The 18,853-nt window shown below is 50.1% G+C and overlaps 8 protein-coding genes across 8 annotated transcripts; 5 read left to right on the forward strand and 3 right to left on the reverse strand.

Moving 5' to 3' along the window:
• Positions 1-936: 936 nt before the first annotated feature.
• kojA lies at positions 937-2,223 on the reverse strand (the record flags this gene model as incomplete). Its single annotated transcript, XM_041286653.1, has 1 exon — positions 937-2,223. One exon carries the CDS (start codon positions 2,221-2,223, stop codon positions 937-939), a length of 1,287 nt encoding a protein of 428 aa, XP_041148431.1.
• Positions 2,224-2,966: 743 nt separating this feature from the next.
• Positions 2,967-4,634, forward strand: kojR (the record flags this gene model as incomplete). The annotated part of the gene is made up of 1 exon (XM_041286641.1): positions 2,967-4,634. The coding sequence occupies one exon, from the start codon at positions 2,967-2,969 to the stop codon at positions 4,632-4,634; it is 1,668 nt and encodes a 555-aa protein (XP_041148432.1).
• Positions 4,635-5,017: 383 nt separating this feature from the next.
• On the forward strand, positions 5,018-6,712 carry kojT (major facilitator superfamily domain-containing protein; the record flags this gene model as incomplete). Its single annotated transcript, XM_071511886.1, has 1 exon — positions 5,018-6,712. One exon carries the CDS (start codon positions 5,018-5,020, stop codon positions 6,710-6,712), a length of 1,695 nt encoding a protein of 564 aa, XP_071364695.1.
• Positions 6,713-8,512: 1,800 nt separating this feature from the next.
• Positions 8,513-10,093, forward strand: F9C07_9291 (putative sugar transporter; the record flags this gene model as incomplete). The annotated part of the gene is made up of 2 exons (XM_041293487.2): positions 8,513-9,762; positions 9,823-10,093. The coding sequence occupies 2 exons, from the start codon at positions 8,513-8,515 to the stop codon at positions 10,091-10,093; spliced, it is 1,521 nt and encodes a 506-aa protein (XP_041148433.2).
• An 899-nt stretch (positions 10,094-10,992) lies between these two features.
• Positions 10,993-12,336, forward strand: F9C07_2204611 (uncharacterized protein; the record flags this gene model as incomplete). The annotated part of the gene is made up of 3 exons (XM_071509591.1): positions 10,993-11,139; positions 11,239-12,093; positions 12,121-12,336. 3 exons carry the CDS (start codon positions 10,993-10,995, stop codon positions 12,334-12,336), a joined length of 1,218 nt encoding a protein of 405 aa, XP_071364696.1.
• A 56-nt stretch (positions 12,337-12,392) lies between these two features.
• Positions 12,393-14,071, reverse strand: F9C07_1721569 (DNA replication protein YHM2). The gene is made up of 6 exons (XM_041293495.2): positions 13,832-14,071; positions 13,740-13,764; positions 13,668-13,686; positions 13,519-13,615; positions 12,777-13,449; positions 12,393-12,726 (listed from the first exon to the last, which is right to left on the reverse strand). Exons 1-6 carry the CDS (start codon positions 13,902-13,904, stop codon positions 12,678-12,680), a joined length of 936 nt encoding a protein of 311 aa, XP_041148434.1. The 5' UTR covers positions 13,905-14,071; the 3' UTR covers positions 12,393-12,677.
• A 985-nt stretch (positions 14,072-15,056) lies between these two features.
• F9C07_2070073 (C6 transcription factor) lies at positions 15,057-17,406 on the forward strand (the record flags this gene model as incomplete). The annotated part of the gene is made up of 6 exons (XM_071508752.1): positions 15,057-15,459; positions 15,526-15,623; positions 15,685-15,891; positions 15,942-16,276; positions 16,330-16,680; positions 16,734-17,406. 6 exons carry the CDS (start codon positions 15,057-15,059, stop codon positions 17,404-17,406), a joined length of 2,067 nt encoding a protein of 688 aa, XP_071364697.1.
• An 850-nt stretch (positions 17,407-18,256) lies between these two features.
• On the reverse strand, positions 18,257-18,844 carry F9C07_9295 (uncharacterized protein; the record flags this gene model as incomplete). Its single annotated transcript, XM_041286649.1, has 1 exon — positions 18,257-18,844. One exon carries the CDS (start codon positions 18,842-18,844, stop codon positions 18,257-18,259), a length of 588 nt encoding a protein of 195 aa, XP_041148436.1.
• Positions 18,845-18,853: the final 9 nt, after the last annotated feature.

Here is an 18,853-nt window from a genome sequence, read left to right on the forward strand (position 1 = left end):
CTCGGACGGATGTGCGTTCGACACTGCAGAGTTCCAACGGTTACTGCCATTGCAATGTGAGTCTGAGACTTAACACGTTTAGAATCATAGGGTACTCATGTACGCAGCTATTTTGGAGCCATGTCAAGCAGCCGTTGTCCCGTCCGGGTTGGTACTCGGTAGGAATAGCATTATTACTTGCATCCCCTGAATCACCTTCACCGTGGGCATTATCCGGAATTTTCTCATACAGAAACCACCAGCCATATAGCAAGCTCGGAAGCCAATCAGCAGTTCAACACAGCCTGTTAATCTCGTTGTGGTTGTTTGCTGATATCAAACAGTAGGCACGGATAAGGCACACCGTGCCCCTACCATACTTGTAGGAGTGATACGATAGATAAGACATACGAGCGGACTTAGGGCCGCAGCAGCGAACATCCCTGCCACTAATATATTCATTAATTTGCAAATCCTGTAGGGTCGGTGGGCCGGGCATCATGCACGGTATTTAATTCCTCAGTGATAAGTCTAGAGCCAGCCCTAATCCCTGTCGATCTCCACTAAGCCGGATTTGCCGTATGCCGAGCAAGAAGTGATTGGGTGGATATGAGGCTTATGTTTGCGACGGATTTTAGATATATTAGCATGTTGTAAGATATTGGTTGGATTGCGAGTTCCTAGTCAAGGTGCTGGTCGAGGCCATCTTTCGTGCGGTTCGTGCTTTCTGATTTTTTTGGGGAATTGATATCCAGAGGATGGAGGGTGGGTCGTTGGAGGGCAGATAGATAGGCGTCAATCATTTGATCTAGTCCTGTGAGTAATATAGGGTCTGATGCTCTATTTGCTAAAACTGAAAATCACATTCTCTAATATCTAAAGCATCTATCTCTCGTAATCAGGAACTCATTAGCGCTACACGAAACCACTTGCTATCGAATAGTCACCGAGCCCCACTTAGTTTGCAGTCACTAGTGAAACATAGGTCTGCAAGTTGCTAGTGTGGTGCTCGCCCAGCCCTGGCTTATCGCCAATCTCCTTGCTGTGGGTGTGGAAGGCGCTGCTCACAGTGAAGCGTACGCCATTCCACTCCCGAACCACACCGTGCCGTCGGCGCGCAATGTCATTGATCAGAGGAACCACTTCCTCGGCAGCCGTTACAACGTTGCTCACCTTGCCGGGGAAGATGTGGATCACGCCGTCTTTTTCAAACGTCAAACTGCTTCGGAATTCGGATGTGGTCTTTAACTTGGCCAGGACACTGCCCTTCCAGCCGCGGTACTGGAACCGATCGAGAAATCCGGGCCAGAACCGGGTAATCTCCCGCTCACAGTGGGGCTTGATCCGAGCAGCGATAGCTTCCTCGTCCAGACTATCCAGAAGCTCTTGACCCTCCTCGTGACGGTCGAATGATCCGAGGATGGTGTAACTGCCGTGTGTCAAGATATACTTCTTCTGAAGGGGCTCGTTTGTGTCGATCGCCGGCATCACGCAGGGAAACCAGCCATCCATGACAATGAAGGAAAGAGGCTTTTCCTGTGGCTGCTGGTCTTCGTAAACGAGAGCAATACAGGTCTGATAGGTGATGCCAATGTCAACCGGAAGAGCATCTGCAATATTTTGTGGCAGAAGGCTGGTATAACCGGTGGCGTTGATCACTACGTCAAAGACGTACTGCCCGTCCCCGGTTTGAATGCGGTTGGTGTCCTCGGTGTGGATGATACGGTCGACTGTTGCATTGAGGTGCACGTAGATGCCTGCACGACCAAGTTTCTCTTTGAATGTATTCCGGAGTCGGTCGCCAATAGCGACGCTGGGTTCATCCAGATTGTATGCGCTGATGAGGCCCTGGAAACCATTCGCCTTCGGATCAACCGCAGTACACTCAGGAGATTCGTAGCATACATCCCTGAATGCCTCATCCGAGACCTTCGATGGGTTCCCCAGAGCGTCCGCTTCGCCGTGTGCATATATCGCGGATTCATGGTGGACGACTAGTTCGGGATACGTCTCACAGAACTTGACCAAGGCTTCACGGCAGCTGTCTCGAGTTGCTTTAGACCGAGGGTAGTGTGGCCCCTTGTGCAAGCGGATACCAAAGTTTCCTGAGACGCCTTGAAAGATATCAGGCTTCTGCTCGAACAAAGAAACTCGGTGGCCCTGTTTCTTGAGCTCTAAAGCAAGATGGCAGCCGTTCCATCCGCCACCGACGATGCCGACCCTTAGCTGTGTCGCGACACGCATTATGAAGAGGCAGGTAGTTATAGTCTAGAGATGGTTATGTTCGGTTCAAGAATCTTGAGAAGAATGATTGTTGAAGTGTAGAGGCATACCCCCAAAGGATCTCCATCGCTTTATATCCTTCCCTTCAGCAAGATAGCTTGACTCACTCCCATGGGCATGTCAAAAATGGTCCTTCCCTGATTGTAACCCAACCTTGCCGGATAACGACACATGCACCCTGAAGCCAATTGCATCCAATGTGATACGAACGGATGAGGTGGAATGAGCGGCAAAGTCGGGATAGATGATTGTCGACGACTCTAGAAGATCGTAACATACTGAATGAGCGTTTAATGCATGTCAGCGCTTGATAATGTCACATCCGCGGCGATGCATCCGCAAGACAGTATCCAATGAGAGGGTGGGGGGATGGCACGAAAGGAAGCGCACTAGTCGGGATGTGCAGCCTTTGCAGTGGACAGTGCGCCCTGCAGAAAACAGAAAAATAACATTCTGCAGGTATGGTATCATCGCTTAAGGATTCCAATCCTAGCAGATACCCGTCGGGGGATAACGGGATCCCGAATTAGGGTTATCCAGTTCCAGCGTTGGAGCCGCGCGTCGGAGTTAACATTTATTCCGACTGCCCGATAACCTCGTACTTTTGCCCCCGTCGTTCTGACTCTCCCGAACCCCCCACTGATAGACCAACGTCGACTGCGATAGATCCCCTTCTTTCCGCGATAACCCTGTAGTGCAGCGTAATGTCGTTGAATACCGACGATTCCGGTCGGATAAGGACCCGGCAACGCGCCAAAAGAGCGTGCGAAACGTGCAAACTGCGCAAGAGGAAATGTGACGGCCATGAGCCCTGCACTTACTGCTTGCGATACGAATATCAGTGCACTTTCAAGCCTCATCCACGGAGAAAGCCTGCAGCTTCCAAATCTTCCGCACGGCCCAGCGAGGAAGAAGACTCACCAAAGTTTCTCGACAGAGTTGATGCTAACCAAGAACACATGGAGGCCAACTCAGGCACCGCTTTCCCCCATCTCCTAGGGATGAGGTTGAACCCGCAGGGTGCTCCCAAGGTGTACGGGTTTAGCTGGAACCTAGGTCCACGGGACGAGCCTCTGGAGCCCTTCACCAATCTTACAGATCTGATTTCAAGAGAGGAAATGGAAGACTTGGCTAGCCATTATTTAAAGAAGATACATCCGGTATATGCGGTCCTGGATCCCGACACGTTGAGGCAGAAGATTGTTGCCAGATGGCATGATCCTGCAACTGCGGCCAGCTATGACCCCATTCTTTGCAGCGTCGCGGCATTGGGCTCCTTGTACTCAGGCCACCAGGAACACCCCAAAGAAGGAGCACTGGTGCAATCAGCGAAGGAGATGCTTGAAACCACCCGGATCTCAAAGACTACTCTCCTGCATCATGCCACCGCCTGGATCCTACGGACCATATATCTCCGAAGCACCAACTGCCCCCATGCTTCATGGATGGCCAGTTGTTCCACCATGCACATCATAGAGGCCATCGGGGCTCACCAGGATCCGGAACTGGTGTCTTTGGTCTATTCTGACACCGCAGACGTTAGCGTAAATGATGAGAGTCAAAGACGGTTATTCTGGGTGGCCACAGTGCTGAATTCATGGATTTCGTATGAATATGGCCGATCGCGCGTTATTCTACGAGGTGTCTCTTGCAAACCACCTTTACCGCGAACGGGTGACTTCACCACGGACCTCATCTCCATGTACCAGATCTCCGAACGACTGGATCCCGACCAGAACAATAAGCTTTCCGACCTAGAAGATGCACTCAGCCGTGTTGAGCGCCTCACGCTCTCCCATGACGCCTTGATACTATCCCAAAGTAATCTGGCACTCACAATTTATCGTCGTCTGCGAGTCGCCTCGTCCAATATATCAAATGACATCCTTACCCGCATCATCCGACTAGGCAATGACGGCCTTGAAGCCGCAGTACGCCTGGCGGAGGATCGCTCGCCTTGGTGGCATGTCGCCAATATACCCTTTCAATTTCTCTGTATCTTGCTTGCTATTGACACTAGGGAATCATTGTCGTACGTCGGCCCAGCACTGCGCTCATTCAGGGCCATCACCAGGCATTACAGCACACCGACCCTACACACCGCGCTGGAGACTATAGAATCATTGGTTCGCCTATCCCAGAACAAAAAAGAACGGGACTTGACTCTTCTCCGAGATAGCATGCAACAGGAAGACCCAGGGCTGACCGAACAAGGTTCAACAACATCCCAAGCCTTCAATGACGCTTCTTGGCTGGGGGCGACCGGTGATCTGACCTTACCAGATAACTTTGACTGGGATTGGAATGTGTTCTTGGACACCCAGGTTCCGTTCTTCGACGAGGGTGAAGCAGGTGGTCAGAGATATAGATAATGCAGGAAATTGAGGACTATTTACACGATCAGAAAGTGCTCGTATGCGTCTACTTATAGTATTAGTCGTTGAACCTAGTACCTAATAATTCTGCTTGAATTATATCATAGACTGACATACCTCATGTAAGCCCTTCCTCCTCCTTCGGCGTCGAATAAGGATTTTCGAAGCCATTCAGCGGCTAAGTCGGGCATGACGGAAAAGTCGGGTAGGGCGGAATTTCCGTTGACGCAATGGAAGCACCACTAGAAATAAATACTCTGAAAGAGCACATCTATCCCAGCCGAGGAATAAAAACACTTGACAGATGCTGCTCAATTAATTGCCTCCCTCCCAATTCATTTTTTTTATTCTGTGGCGTATGTCTTGAACGCCTCGCAACGATGCAGTCCTTCCGCCAATACCGACGGATGCGCAGAGACCTGCAAGAAAGCATTAAGCTGCACGGTCCGTATGCCGCTGCTGGTGATCGTCACGTCCAGCCGACCGATGATATTTTGGAGGATGCCGACGATGCCAGATTGGAAAAAGGCATCCATTCAATGAACGGACACGGCCAATCTCCATACTCCACGCCAGGAATCGTTCTTCACGACGGCCAGAGAGTGACCGTTCCTGGAGTCAATCTCCGCCGCGCCTCCGAAATCTGTGAGCGCGTCAATACTAAAACACTTTTCATTGTCGGGTTCGATGGCCCGGACGACCAGCTCAATCCCAAAAACTGGTCTATAGGGCGGAAATGGGCGACATTGGGCATTGTAGGCACAACGGGTATGCTTGTTGGATGGGCTTCCTCCATCGACTCCACTGTGATTAAACAAGGGCAAGAGGCGTTCGGAGTCAGCGAGGTCGCCGAATCTCTCGCAACTGCCCTGTTCCTGTTCGCATTCGGCTTCGGTTCTCTGGTAGCAGCACCTTTCTCTGAGACTGTAGGGCGGAATCCGGTCTACATAGCGACGCTGTCCATTCTAATGATCTTTACGATGGCCTCAGGTCTGGCTCCGAATTTTGGAGCCCAGCTTGCCTTCCGCTTCCTGGCTGGACTGTTCGGATGTACACCGATGACCACCTTTGGTGGCAGTATGGCGGATATCTTTGACCCTATGGACCGCACATACGCCTTTCCAGTTTGTTGCACGCTATCCTTCCTGGGGCCGTTCCTAGCTCCAATGGTTGGAGCTTTCATTGGCCAAAGCACGCATATCAGCTGGCGCTGGACTGAATGGTGCACACTGATCATGGCTGCATTGGTAACCGGCGCTATTTTCCTGTTCGTTCCAGAAACTTATGGTCCCGTACTGTTGCAGTGGAAGGCAAAACAATTGCGTGAGATTACCGGTGACCCGCGTTTCATGGCGGAAATTGAGCTTCGCCAGACATCGCTCGTGACTCGGTTGATGCACAGCTGCTCCCGTCCCTTCCATTTATTCTTCCGGGAGATTATGGTAGCACTTTTTACCATGTATCTGGTCGTGGTATACATTGTCCTATTCGGGTTCCTGACGGGCTATGAGTTCATCTTTGGTAGAACATATGGCTTTACCCAAGGGTCTGTGGGCCTGACATTTATCGGCATGAACATCGGATTCCTGATCGCCTTTGCCATGGTGCCGCATATTTACTTCTCATACAAGAAGCGCCTTCAAAATGCGATTGAAAATGGACACAATGGGTTGCCACCGGAGGAGCGACTTTGGTTCGCTATGTACGGAGCGCCTTGGCTACCAATATCTCTTTTCTGGATGGGCTGGACCAGCTATCCCTCTATCTCGTACTGGTCGCCGCTAGTCGCCTCGGTGGCTTTCGGATTCTCTGTCCAAGGAATCTTTATTTCCACGTATCAGTACCTTATCGACACGTATGAGCTCTTCGCAGCAAGTGCCTTAGTGAGTGCAACTTTCTTCCGTTATATCGCCGCTGGCGCGATGGTCATCGTGTCAATCCCGATGTACGGAAATTTGGGCGTACATTGGTCACTCACGTTGCTGGGGTGTATCTCGGTCCTGATGACCCCTGTACCTTATATTTTTTATAAGTACGGACATGTCATTCGGCAGCGGAATAAAAAGACCCCCTGAGGAGGGTATCGGAGGGTGTGCCGTTCAATTGTTGGAGCGTGGGTGGTGTGAAGCAGTGATGAGTCAGTATCAATACCAGCGTGGATGGAATGTGAGTTCAGAAAAACTAGTAGATATAATTAATTAGATTCACTGAGGAATCCATCTTGGTATTTTTTCATTTATGGGGAACGTGATGTCCCACAAAACGCGACTGCGTCTCTAGTCGGTAGAGGTATCCTGACGGAGCTTCCCTTGCTGAAAAGAGCTTGCTGTAGTAGGACCAGCTGCTGCTGTTTCCCTTTGACGGAAGTTGAAGGAGGTCGACAGTCGAGAAAGATGAGGGTGACAAGCACCGTGGGATCAGCTACTGCTGTATCCCTTGGCAAATGTCAAGAGAGGGAGAGAAGAAATACATAGACAGATAGAAGAACGCAGTGGGATCAGCTTCTGCTGTCTCCCTTTAACGAACCTCTAGAGTCCAGAAGAACAATATGTGAGAGCTCTAAAGTTCCAGTAATTGTGGGTGGTGATAGAGCTGGTCGATCGATAACACTAATTTACATACCAAAGGCCCGGAGGTGTTGTGGGTCATATGACGGCGAGGCGACCAATCAGGCGACTGACACAACACTGACCTTACTCCGTACGGAGTATGTCACGTCCAATATCAACCGGAGTATCGGATTTCTAGGTAAGCAACGATGGCTGGCCGCCACGTGCCCGTTAGACAAAGGATGCAAAAGCCTCCATCTTCTTGTCCGGCATCTTTGACATCCGTTCAACTCCGTATGTGTGTTTTACCTCATCGCTAAAGAAAACGGTGTATGTGTTTGTATTCCGGATAAATATCTGTGGGGCTGCTGGCTTTTCAGCATTTCGTTCAAACAGCAATGATCAGTATGTTGCATTCATTTACCCAACCATGTTTAATATCACACATCCAATGATTGGCTCGGTTCGCTTGCTTCGGCCAAAATCCGGTTCTCAGCCGCTCGGTGAGATTCCGAGGACGGCAGACAGTCGTTGTGTGAGCCTGAGCTACCCCGGTGGCCAGGTTTGGTGAGTCGCATGCGGAGAATCTCCCCGGAATCGGGCCACGCACACCGTAGGGATGATGGACAGCTGAATCTCACGGTTTTAATATACGTGTTAGTATTCTTCATTCTCCAGATGATAATTCATTTGCCAGATAACAACAGGGCCGGTCCCGGCTGGGTATCGGCTCATCACGTCAGCCCTCTCGTTGATACACCGTGCTGTCGGCCGGTCACTAGGCGATCGGGTTCGGTTACGTTTAATGCCTCATAGACCAGATCGTACAGATGTCATCCTTGGGTCAAGGCGCCCATAGCAAAGCCAATCGCACATTCCCAACGCTAAGCATTTGTCGGCTCCCCACTTCGAGTGGGTTTGGCCCCGGGGGTTCCGACATGGTTATTGGAGGGTTCGAAGACAAGCACGACAAGCATTTCATACATTCTCTGCCAAGTTCCATTGTTTTAAGGTCTGGTGATTAGGACCTCCCCCCTCTGCGGGTCTCGCAGGATTCTGTGCGAGCGAATCCAGCAGTACTGGGCTACGGAAGGTCCAGTGCGAGAGGGCCGAATGCCCCTCCACTTCCTCGGGATTAATGGCCCCTTTCTCGCCTCGGCCGTTATGCCTTTCTGGCTCTATGAAGGCGGTGGAAAGTGAGAGACGTTGCTGGGTTTTGGCCCTCTTATATCCTTCTCTTGTCACATCTATAATCTTTCCCTTCAGTCGGTCACAGTCGACTTAAGCCATTAATTACAACTTGCTAGGAGAAAAGAAAAAGACGTCATGATGCAAGGCGAGGCACTTCGCTTTGCCCAGATCTTCTTGATCGTGTGCCCGTCCTTTATTCTCTTCGGTTACAATCAATCCGGTGTTGGAGGCTTGACAGACTTCCCTTCGTGGGTGAGGCAGTTCCCTGAGATTGACACAGTCAATACCACAGGTGCTCAGAAATCCCACAATGCTACAGTGCAAGGCGCCGTGGTTGCTTCTTACACCCTTGGTGCTCTCTTTGGGTCCCTGATCTGTACGTGGATTGGCGACATTCTCGGTCGGCGTCGAACTATCTTTGCCGGGGCATGCATTGCCCTAATAGGTCAGGCATTAGAATGCTCAGCTTACTCTCTGGCACAGTTCACAGTCGGCCGGGTAATCCTCGGGTGGGGTGTGGGTATGTTGAGCGCTACAGTGCCGGTCTGGCAGTCAGAGTGCTCACCGGCGGATAAGAGGGGGAGGAATGTAGTGTTGACAGGCATGTTTATTGCCTTTGGGTTTGCTCTGACACAGTGGATCAACTTTGGGTTCTATCATATGCAGGAACGGTCCGCATCATGGCGAGGGTCGCTGGCAATCCCAGCGCTTTTCTCTTTGACTATCATGGGCAGCATCTTCCTCCTGCCGGAATCTCCTCGCTGGCTTGTTCTCAAAAATAGATCGGATACCGCCCAGCAGACCCTCGCCTGTTTGAGACAGAAGGATGCGGTATCACCCGAGATTATGCACGAACTACGTGGAATTGAGGTCTCCCTGGAGGAATCATCAAGTGGTAACATGGGACTCAGAGATATCTTTACCATGGGAGAGGAGAAGCTCTTCTACAGATTCGTTCTCTGTATTCTCCTGCAATTCTTCCAGCAGATGACTGGGGGTACACTCATTTCGGTCTATATCCCGATCATCTTCGAAGATAATCTACACTTAGGCTCCAGCTTAGCAAAGGTTCTTGCCGCATGCGCTTTGACTTGGAAGTTCATCTGTTGCTTTGTCGGCTTCTATGTCGTGGACAGACTCGGACGCCGGGCTGCCTTTATGATCAGTGGTGGTGGCATGTCCATGTGCATGCTGGCGCTGACAGTGTCCAACTCATTCTCAAACAACCACACTGCGTCTATTATCTCGGCGCTGTTTATCTTTATATACAATTTCTTCCTTCCGGTGGGATTCTTGGGGGCGAACTTCGTTTACCCGGCTGAGGTTGCCCCGGTTCGTCTGCGTGTCGCCATGCATTCCTTTTCAATCGCGAATCAGTGGCTATGGTACGCATCAGTGCCCTATGACTGAGACAATGATAATACTGATCCGGTTCACCGGAATAGGATGTTTGTGGTCGCTATGATTACCCCTACCGCGATCGCCGACATTGGCTACCGCTATTACATCGTATTCACCGTCGTTGGCGGCCTCATTCCGCCGGTAGTTTACCTCTTCTATCCGGAGACAATGAACCGATCCCTGGAAGAAGTCAACCAGATCTTCCACGATGCGCCCTCTATTATGTCTGCCGTGAAGATGTCCAGAACGCTCCCTATTGGTGGTAGCGTCATCGGAGAGATTGAAGGAAAGAAAATAGTTGAAGAGATTGAATGAGACATGGTAAGTGTTTTTGTTGAGGTGCATCAGGGCGCTACAAAAGAACCAGAGCGTCTAAGATAGAAGGGGTGGCAGAGGCAGCTGAAGATCTGCTTGTTTCTTTTTCCGTTTTAACTTTACTCCAAACAGTGCTTTCTGCAAAGATTTTGGCCCCGACCCAAATTTTCCAATCCGTGTACATACTCAATGTCAGGCATACTTTTGTGTTATGGATTAGACCATTTCCTTGGCCCTGTATTCGATAATGAGAGGTATTTCCTCCTTACCGGTGGATCTAACCTGTACGTCTCCTCGTGCTACCATATACCAGAATGCAATGGATATATTCATCGATACCGCCGTTGGACTGACAAGGAAGAATTTAGTCAATATTATATATGATAGTTTTGACGTTAAGACCATAAACTGAAGCCCCAGTTATAATAAAGACGAGGTATCTGGTAGAGGATAGAATACTATGTAGAGTCAAGAAGAAAAAGAAAGAAATGTACGGAGTATATGTTTACCTTCTTCTACTATCTCCTCTTCTATCTTAGATACCAGTATTCTTTTGTAGTTACCCTGATAAAGAATGCTGTTGACATTGGAATGACTTTAGCCCTATTCCGGCATGACATCCATACTATCAAAACCTTGAGGAGGGATTAAACTTCACCTTTTAGAAGACTCACTTCACCTCCCTTAGTTTTGAATTATTTTCCCATACTCATTCACGTCTTCGTAGTATTCAATTCCATTTTCCTTCCCTCATTTCTTTGTTCACGTCTTCTTAACTTCTTTCCTGACTTCTTTCCTCACTTCTTTCCTTACTTCTTCCATCACACCACCCACCACCACCACCATCACCACCATCACCATCACCACATCCAGCTGCCAGCTGGTCCCACTACTGCATAATGTCTCAAGCTCTTTTCAGCCAGGGAAGCTCGACCGTTAAGTTACCGGTCAAGTCAATCAAATATCATGGGCTAGACGAAGACACCGCAATGAGCAAAGAGATCGCAACTGATCCCGCAATCAAGCTGATCCTGTCTTCGGCATTTGTAAAGCTCCACCAGGGTGTATCTACCGACTAGGCACGTGGTCGCTCTTACTGGAACATCACGTTCCATATTAACCAAATTTCAATTGACTCACTCGAGACACATGAGGACGAGCTCGTCTACACCTTCAAGTCCAAGCTCGACCTCATGGGCGAAGCCGATACTGAAGATCCAGGCGATCTCCCAAATCCATTCACGTACCCACTTGCAGCAGCATCCTTGCTCAATAAGGTTGTTGTGATCACCCTAGGTGTGCCTAGTCGGAAGCTATGGGAAAGGCAGTCTGGGCTAGTTTGTCAGGCCCTTCACGGCAAGCAGTTTACCCTCTCCGAAGAGGAGGAAGAGTACATCGCTCTCAATCGCAATGCTATCAATAAAGACGCTGAGAAAGAACATAACTGCCTCACTGTCCACGGTTGCCAGATTAAGAGTGTTGCCGTTGGAGAGCGCATTCTTTTGGGAATCTGGCCAAAGAAAGACCGTCCGTTCCGGATTTATAGCGGCTGCACTCTGGTACTCCGTGGTGAGCACTGGTTTGCAAAGGAAAACGCCCATGCCTATCGGATTCCTGGCGAGAAGGGGCTCACCGAAGACTGGATGGCCACTGTCACAGAGAACTCTCCAAAGTGGAGTGCATTAATTGATGCACCCGTACATGCCGTCCTGCTAAATGACGTGCACATCAAGCATGTTGGAGAAGTCAATGAAGATGGGGTCAAGGTTCACCATGTGGCCAACCCAATGGTCCAAATTGAAATGCTGACCACCAGAAAGCTCTCGGAGCACTGGGGTGAGGAGAACTTCGACACAATGTGTCGAGAGTTCGAGGGCCAGGAAGCCACAATCCCTAGCGGAAGCAAAAGAAAGCTTCTAAGTTCCATGTTCCTAGCTTCGACTCCTTGGGTTGCTACCTACGACCCCTGGGACACCTCGCTTTCCAATCTCAACGCTCTTGTGCCGAGAGGCTAGAATCTCAATGAGGCACAGACTCAAGCAGCTACCCAGTTGCTGACACATTCCTTCTCACTGGTGGTGGGACCTCCGGGCACAGGCAAAACACGGACAATTGCCGCAGCCGCCATGTTCGTTACTCAGATCATCCAGCGTAGGTCGGTGGGAAAGGCCAGATTGGCCGTCCTAGTACCGACCCACGCTGCAGGTGCCGCTGTGGTGGATCAACTGTCTCCTGCATTCTAAAGGAATAACTATGGCAAAGAAAAGTTAACACACAAGACCAATTGTTATACCGTCTACCCGAAGGTTGGATAAATGCGGGGCATAGTCGGTCTCTTGTACTTTAAACAGATCAGTCAGTTACTGAAGGAGAAATAGTTATACTATCTATACTACTATAATCCTTATCATGTGTTTCATAACTAGAATCTCAGCTCATGGTCTTTATATTAGAACCTTCCTCATCAGTCCCGCAGCAGCATCATTAATCTCGCCCCTTGAATAGAAATAGCCAGTTACTACAGAACAAATCGACATGACTTCTATACTAAGCCCCGGGTCCAGAATTTTCAATCCCTGTATACTCAATGGGAGGCATGCTTTTGCGTGATAGATTCGACCATTTCCTTAGCCCTGGGTTTATTAGCGACCAACATTCTTCTGTTCACTCAGGGTGGACTTACACGTCTCCAAGCGCCACCATGCACACAGTCTGCCAGATTCCGAGACCGATGCGTGGCGTGACTCCGCGGTACAGGCCCCGTATCCCACTTTGCGCATATATGTACCGGAACGTGCTGCCAATACTGAGCTTTGCGGGGCGATTGGGATCGGCCTTTTGGCTCTGCATTTCTACCCGAATCACCTCGATGGGCTGGTTCCAGCTCGCCAGAGCACCTCCAACGCCCGAGGCCAGTATCTTCTCAACAACACCGAGTCGCTCCTCTCGCCCTTTGTTGGTGGCTCTGCGGATCGCATCTTCAACCAGTCGCGAGAAGCCGAACCGAGACCCCCAATTGGTGACCTGCCGAATTGCTACAGCATTGACTCCTTTGTTAATTCCTCGCAATCCCTCCGTCCGAAACATCGTGACAAATGTCTCCAGGGCACCCGGGGGTTTCAGCCCCGCTGCCGCTTGCTTTTGTCGAGTAATTTCCGCTGTCTTCATACAGGTACAGAACCCGACCGTTGCGTATGCCTGGGCCGCACCACCGACCATGCCTCCTGCGATGCCGGACAGAAACTCGGAGGCCCCGACTGTCCGCGAATGATACTCGACTTCGGAGGCCACAAAGAGCAGAACCGCGCCTTTCGTGGACGCTTCAATCCAGGCCCATGGGATTAGGCCTTGGTAATCTACTCAGTTTATCGGCGGGGATCAGTGGTCTGAACGTTCGTGTATCATGATCAGTGTGGGCGGCGTACAACCGGCGATTCCTCCTCGCGACCAGACGCGTCTGAGGGCTGTGATAAATGAATCCGATCGATTGGCTGCCATGGTGGTCTTGATGACCTCCAGTGGCTAGTCCGCGTTAGAAATCATCGGGCGGAGGAGGGAGATGACATAGTCTGACCTGTCCGAGTGTGGTGACTCTTTAATTGGATCAATACCAAGTCAACAAATTGCAGAACAGGTAAAAACGTACTCGAACATATTCAAGCTAGCACCAACTGAATTGCCCGAACAGTTAGACAACGCGAGAAAAGGCAACCAATATCATGAGGCTGGGTCACTTACGCAAAAGATTACTCGCTCCAACGTCCCTCTTCTTGATTCTGGTATCAGGCGCTGTTTGATGGAGAGGAGACATTTTTGTTAAACCGATGAAGCACCACGGTACGAGTGACAATTGAATAAGGACGAGGCTTTCTCGTTGCTAGGCCATCACTCATATAACCCTATATGTGTGCCTCGTTCATTGAGCGTTAATCCGATACTGCTCAGTCTACTCCCCATTCCGCCGATTTTCGGAGCAGCTGTTATCCCCATCTCTTCCCTCACGTAGAGCTTGCGACGCTGAATGTTTTCGACAAGAAATTAGTGCTACAACTTATATCCACTACGAAATATATTCCCCGACAATCGGATGTTGGTGTTGGCGAGCACTCCAATCACAGTGTCCGGAATTACCGATATATATATATATCAATTTGAACGAAGCGGAGAGTCTCCATAGGGGGTAACCCGACGAGGAATCACTACACTGTATAGCGTCTTAATGGAGGGACTATAATAGGAAGCGTTGACGATCATTGGATGATTCTCAAAAAAAAAAAAAAAAAAAAAAAAAAAAAAAAAAAAAAGAAAAAGTCAACAAATGTAATCTCCGCGTGCCTATAGGTCCATGACTCTCACGGACTCTGACCTCTAGAAAACACACCAAAAGGTACGAGGTCGATCCCTACCCATTCCGATCATTAGCGACTAACCCCAGATATATGGCACGTTCTATATCGTCATGAGGCTAGACCTTCAAGTGGCGGACGGCAGACAACCTCTCGGATATAATATCCTGGAGCAACACCCGATTTTACACGGTGAAGATCCAACTGTTCTAACATTCCAGAGGTCAAATTCCACGAGATATCAGGATGGCAAAATGCCAGGCAATGATTCCATCATGACGACAGGCGACCGTAGCCCTGACTCCACGTGATCCATAGGGCTCTGGGCCGGTTTCATTGGCCGGGAAGAGCTTCCACGTGACCGTCGCACTCCCCGATGCGATGGAGTTCCACTGAGTGGCAGCTCCCCATTAAGACCGGAAAAGTCCTCTTTTTTCCTCCTCCCACGTCCCTAGCGCCCCCCCGTTCAATCAGGACGGCCACATCCAATGGCGTCACCGCACTGACGACCCTTATTTCGGGCAATTCCCGCTCTACGGGCTCTACCACGAGACGGAGCTATCAATGAATGATCGGTATCCTCTGCGTTCTTCCGGTCGAGTACTACGAATATTAGTATGCTGAATGATCCCACCGACGGTGCGCTCTCGCGCTTGGGGGCGTCCGGCGTGGAACCATCTTCCGACCAAGTCCAGACCTCTAGCACGGGGAACCCTAAGATCCGGATTCCGCGCTTAGGGACCGCCCCCGTCAGCGCTCACCGCCAACGCACCAGCCGGGCGTGTGCCCCGTGTCATCAGAGGAAGACCAAGTGTGACGGCCAAAAGCCTCAATGCAAACAGTGTCGCCAATTAGGCATCCCCTGTACCTATGTGGGGTCAAAGAGGGAACAACAAAAGTGGGCCCTGGAATCCGTCCAAGCGAAGATCCAGTCCTATGAGTCCCTGTTACAACGAATCATTACAGACAGCAGCGAGGATCCATCCAAGTTCAAGCTGATTGAAGAACTGATAACTGTACGTATGTCCGTGGGTCAGGTATACGGCCAAGTGTTGGACGTGGGGAACTATATTAATACGCGCCCAGCAACATTTTCAAGGCACGCCGACGATACTGGCTCCGCTTCTGGCGCTAGGGTCTTTGGCGGACCGAAGCCCGTCCCCGTCCAAACATGGCTTATCATTGTACCGAATGCTTGCCGCGTGGGCAACTCATGCCCGCAGTGAGACCCAACCACTCGTGCAGAAACCAATCATCCAGATAACCGGAATTCATCATTGGACCTCGCTGGCGAACAATGACACGGCGAGCCATCTATTGTCCCTGTACTTTACGTGGGAGAACCCCACCTGGCAACTGATTGACAAGGAGATGTTCGTCCGCGACCTGGAATGTGGACACGGAAAGTTTTGCTCCGCATTATTGGTTACCGTATTACTCTTTTTTGGCTGTGTACGTGTGGCCATCGACCGAAGTGAAGTGACGACTAACCAGGGGTTCAGAGTCTATCCTACAATTTAGATAAAATCACTGATCGACGACAGGAAAAGCTGCTGACCAAGAATTTATATGCCGAGATACAGCGTCTATGGGAGGTCGAAAAACACCTCAAGAGTCTTCCCACTGCGCAGTCCAGTATCCTGATTGGGTTACTCTGTTGCACCTTTGGCCTGGACAGATTTGGCACCCAGTATATCATGCATGGGGCTCAACTATGCCTAAACTTAGGACTCCAGAATGAGTCTCCATCATACTTCTATGGCGGCGCACCGGATGAATATGGACACCTCGCTAGGTCTCATAAGTTAGTTGCCTGGGCGGTGTACGATGTTCAAGGGTGAGAGACCACATATTTTCTTTAAACTGTTTCTTACTAACTCGTCCACACAGCCTTGCATCTCAAGTTTATAGAAAGGTACCAGCCTGGAAAGAGCCTCCGCCCGTGAAATTCTCCCCAATCGAAGCGGCCGGATTAGATGCAGGCGTTGAATGGAGTCCCTATCCGTTCGCGACTCCTATTTCCCAGCCATTCTTCTTCACGGCGGCGTGCTTCAGGTCTGACCTAGTTACTATAGTTCATCAAATTGCCAAGTTTGCCCTTCAGTTTCCCGATGCGGTCATGAACAATGATGATTGGGAGTACGGTCGCCAATTGCACCAAAAGCTGCTGCAGTGGAAGGCCACCCTGCCTCCTGTTCTTCTACTTGAACATAATACCACACCGCACGTAATTTGCTTACAGTTCGCCATCCCCTCCACCTTGTTGCGTTTTCAGTGACTGACGGATATGATAGTGAATATTACTATGCAACCATTGCATCTCTATGCCAGATCTTCTGTGCAAACCTGGGCTCCACGGATGACCAGATTCCCAATCCAAAAGACTTTGATCCATACATAATAATGTCGCAGGCTTTAGATGACATGGGGTCCTTGATTTTGCTATTCAAACGCTGCCACGGATGGAAGTCTCTTCCGGTTGTCATGCTGCACTATTTTTGTGTCGCAGGGGTTCACTCAGTGTCGAAGCTGAATGCTCATGAACCGAAGTGGAGCTATATTCTGGAGGACTGTGTGGTGGGCCTTTGGCACATGAGTCTGGGGTGGGGTCGTTTATGTACAGCCTTCCTCCGGACGATTGAACTGGTTTTGAAGCAGAACAATCCGGACCCGTCCCTCGTGCCTTCCAGGGTCGTCGAGATATTCAGGAAACTAAACGAGGGCGCTTTGTGGACGGTGACAGACATCTCATCCCTAGCGGCCGATTATGTGGTTTACACGACCACCCAATCGGACTCAAGTTCGAGTCCATCGTCGGCTTACCGGTACCAAGGCTTGCAGGATCTTATCAATGACATGGATAACCTCTCTATCAATCTAAGCTCCGAATCACCGGGGTCCCTCTCATCTGTCAAGGAGCCCTACGATTCCCGCAGTTCCGAAGATCCTGACATTCGAAAGACCTGAGAGACTATTGGCAGTTAATATCCAATGCTACTGACACTATCTGGGACTCTTTCGATACACCGGGGCGGGGGTGCTTCTTTCCCCATCTAAGTTGCCGCCTCGCTTGTTCTGTCACACTGAACACGTGATGTGACGGATGGCATGAGGGAACGGTTTGAAGGGTTCTGTAAAACCAGGGTCAAGCTCCTATCTAGGGAGATTGTTGCAAGCTATAGCTGTCTCTAAGCCTCCACAGTTGCCTGTCTTAACGACACCCCTTGCCATTCCCTACAGGCGAAGACCGTGAATTCTAATACCCGCTTACTATCAGGGAATGACGCGGCGGGAACACGGTGCCGCGTTTCATCATGGCGGACATACACCTGAACAGTATATGAAGTTCGCCCAATTCGCTAAGAATTGGCTCATGCTCCCCACACTATTGGATGGTGTTCTTGATAGCATGCTCATCCTGTTTCGTTCACGTGCATGTGGCTTCCTGCCTTGCCGAAGGTTTGTGAGGTTGTCTGTGCACGGTCAAAATTCTGTCACCTGAAGGAGCTCCTTCGTCTTCGATCCACGGGCCACAGTGCCTTTAGATGGCAATCAGCTCGCCAACCAATCCACTATATCGTTATTATGCCTGATTTGAAGTCTTGCTTGGCCTCCTGCTCTCCTTGTATTGCTCTATAAGGATGGCCTTATAGTACACGAAGATCTTATTCAGCGTTAATATCACATTTAAAAGTACTTGTACATACACGATTATACTCAGTACAAGCATATAGACAATAATTGAATCTATACAACGTTGAACACGCTATATCCCATAAATCCCACCACCCTCACCACCAAGTCAATCCCTAGAAGATCATGAACCAGAACGAAACGACCCGCAAAGCGCATCAACGGCTTGTTTCCCTACAGAATGCTTCTCGTCCCGAAATATATCCACATCTTCCTCCCTCACCATCTCCATCTCCTTAATATCTCTCCGCCGCCTCCAATTCATCTCCGTATTCGTCACATATCCCTCCCTATACATCCGTCCATAGAACTCCCTCGCCTCCTTCCTCGGTCTCCACCGGAGAATATCATAAGAGCTAGCCCTCGTCATCGCCGCATCACGATCCCGAGTCGTTATGTTCATACCTCCATCGACAACATGTACATTGACAGCACGAGAGCGGAATTCCTCGCCCATCAGGATATTCTCAGTTGGCGTCACGAAGATGGTTATACGTGATGGAGGAATAGGATATGCAAGGAGATAATCCAAGGCGGCCCTGTCTACGCCGGCGACAGGGCCGATCACGAAGTGATGGCCTCGTTCAATGGCGGCGTTGATTTGGGGTATGTAGTGGGTGTGGAAGTAGAAGTTGTTTGGGCCTATGTCTAGAGGACCGGAGATGAATGCTATTTCTGGGGTTGAGGGAGTTGGTGGATCTGGGGATGTCATTTTGTGTAT

Source organism: Aspergillus flavus, chromosome 5, assembly GCF_009017415.1.
Source record: "Aspergillus flavus chromosome 5, complete sequence".
NCBI classification, from domain to species: Eukaryota; Fungi; Ascomycota; class Eurotiomycetes; order Eurotiales; family Aspergillaceae; genus Aspergillus; species Aspergillus flavus.

Coding starts and splice junctions, on each gene's coding strand:
- F9C07_1721569 (XM_041293495.2), bottom strand. CDS start 13,904: ATGTCTCCTCTCCATCAAACAGCGCCTGATACCAGAATCAAGAAGAGG. Junction 13,765..13,831: donor TGGAGCGAGTAATCTTTTGC/GTAAGTGACCCA, acceptor CGGGCAATTCAG/TTGGTGCTAGCTTGAATATG. Junction 13,450..13,518: donor GCGAGGAGGAATCGCCGGTT/GTACGCCGCCCA, acceptor TAAACTGAGTAG/ATTACCAAGGCCTAATCCCA.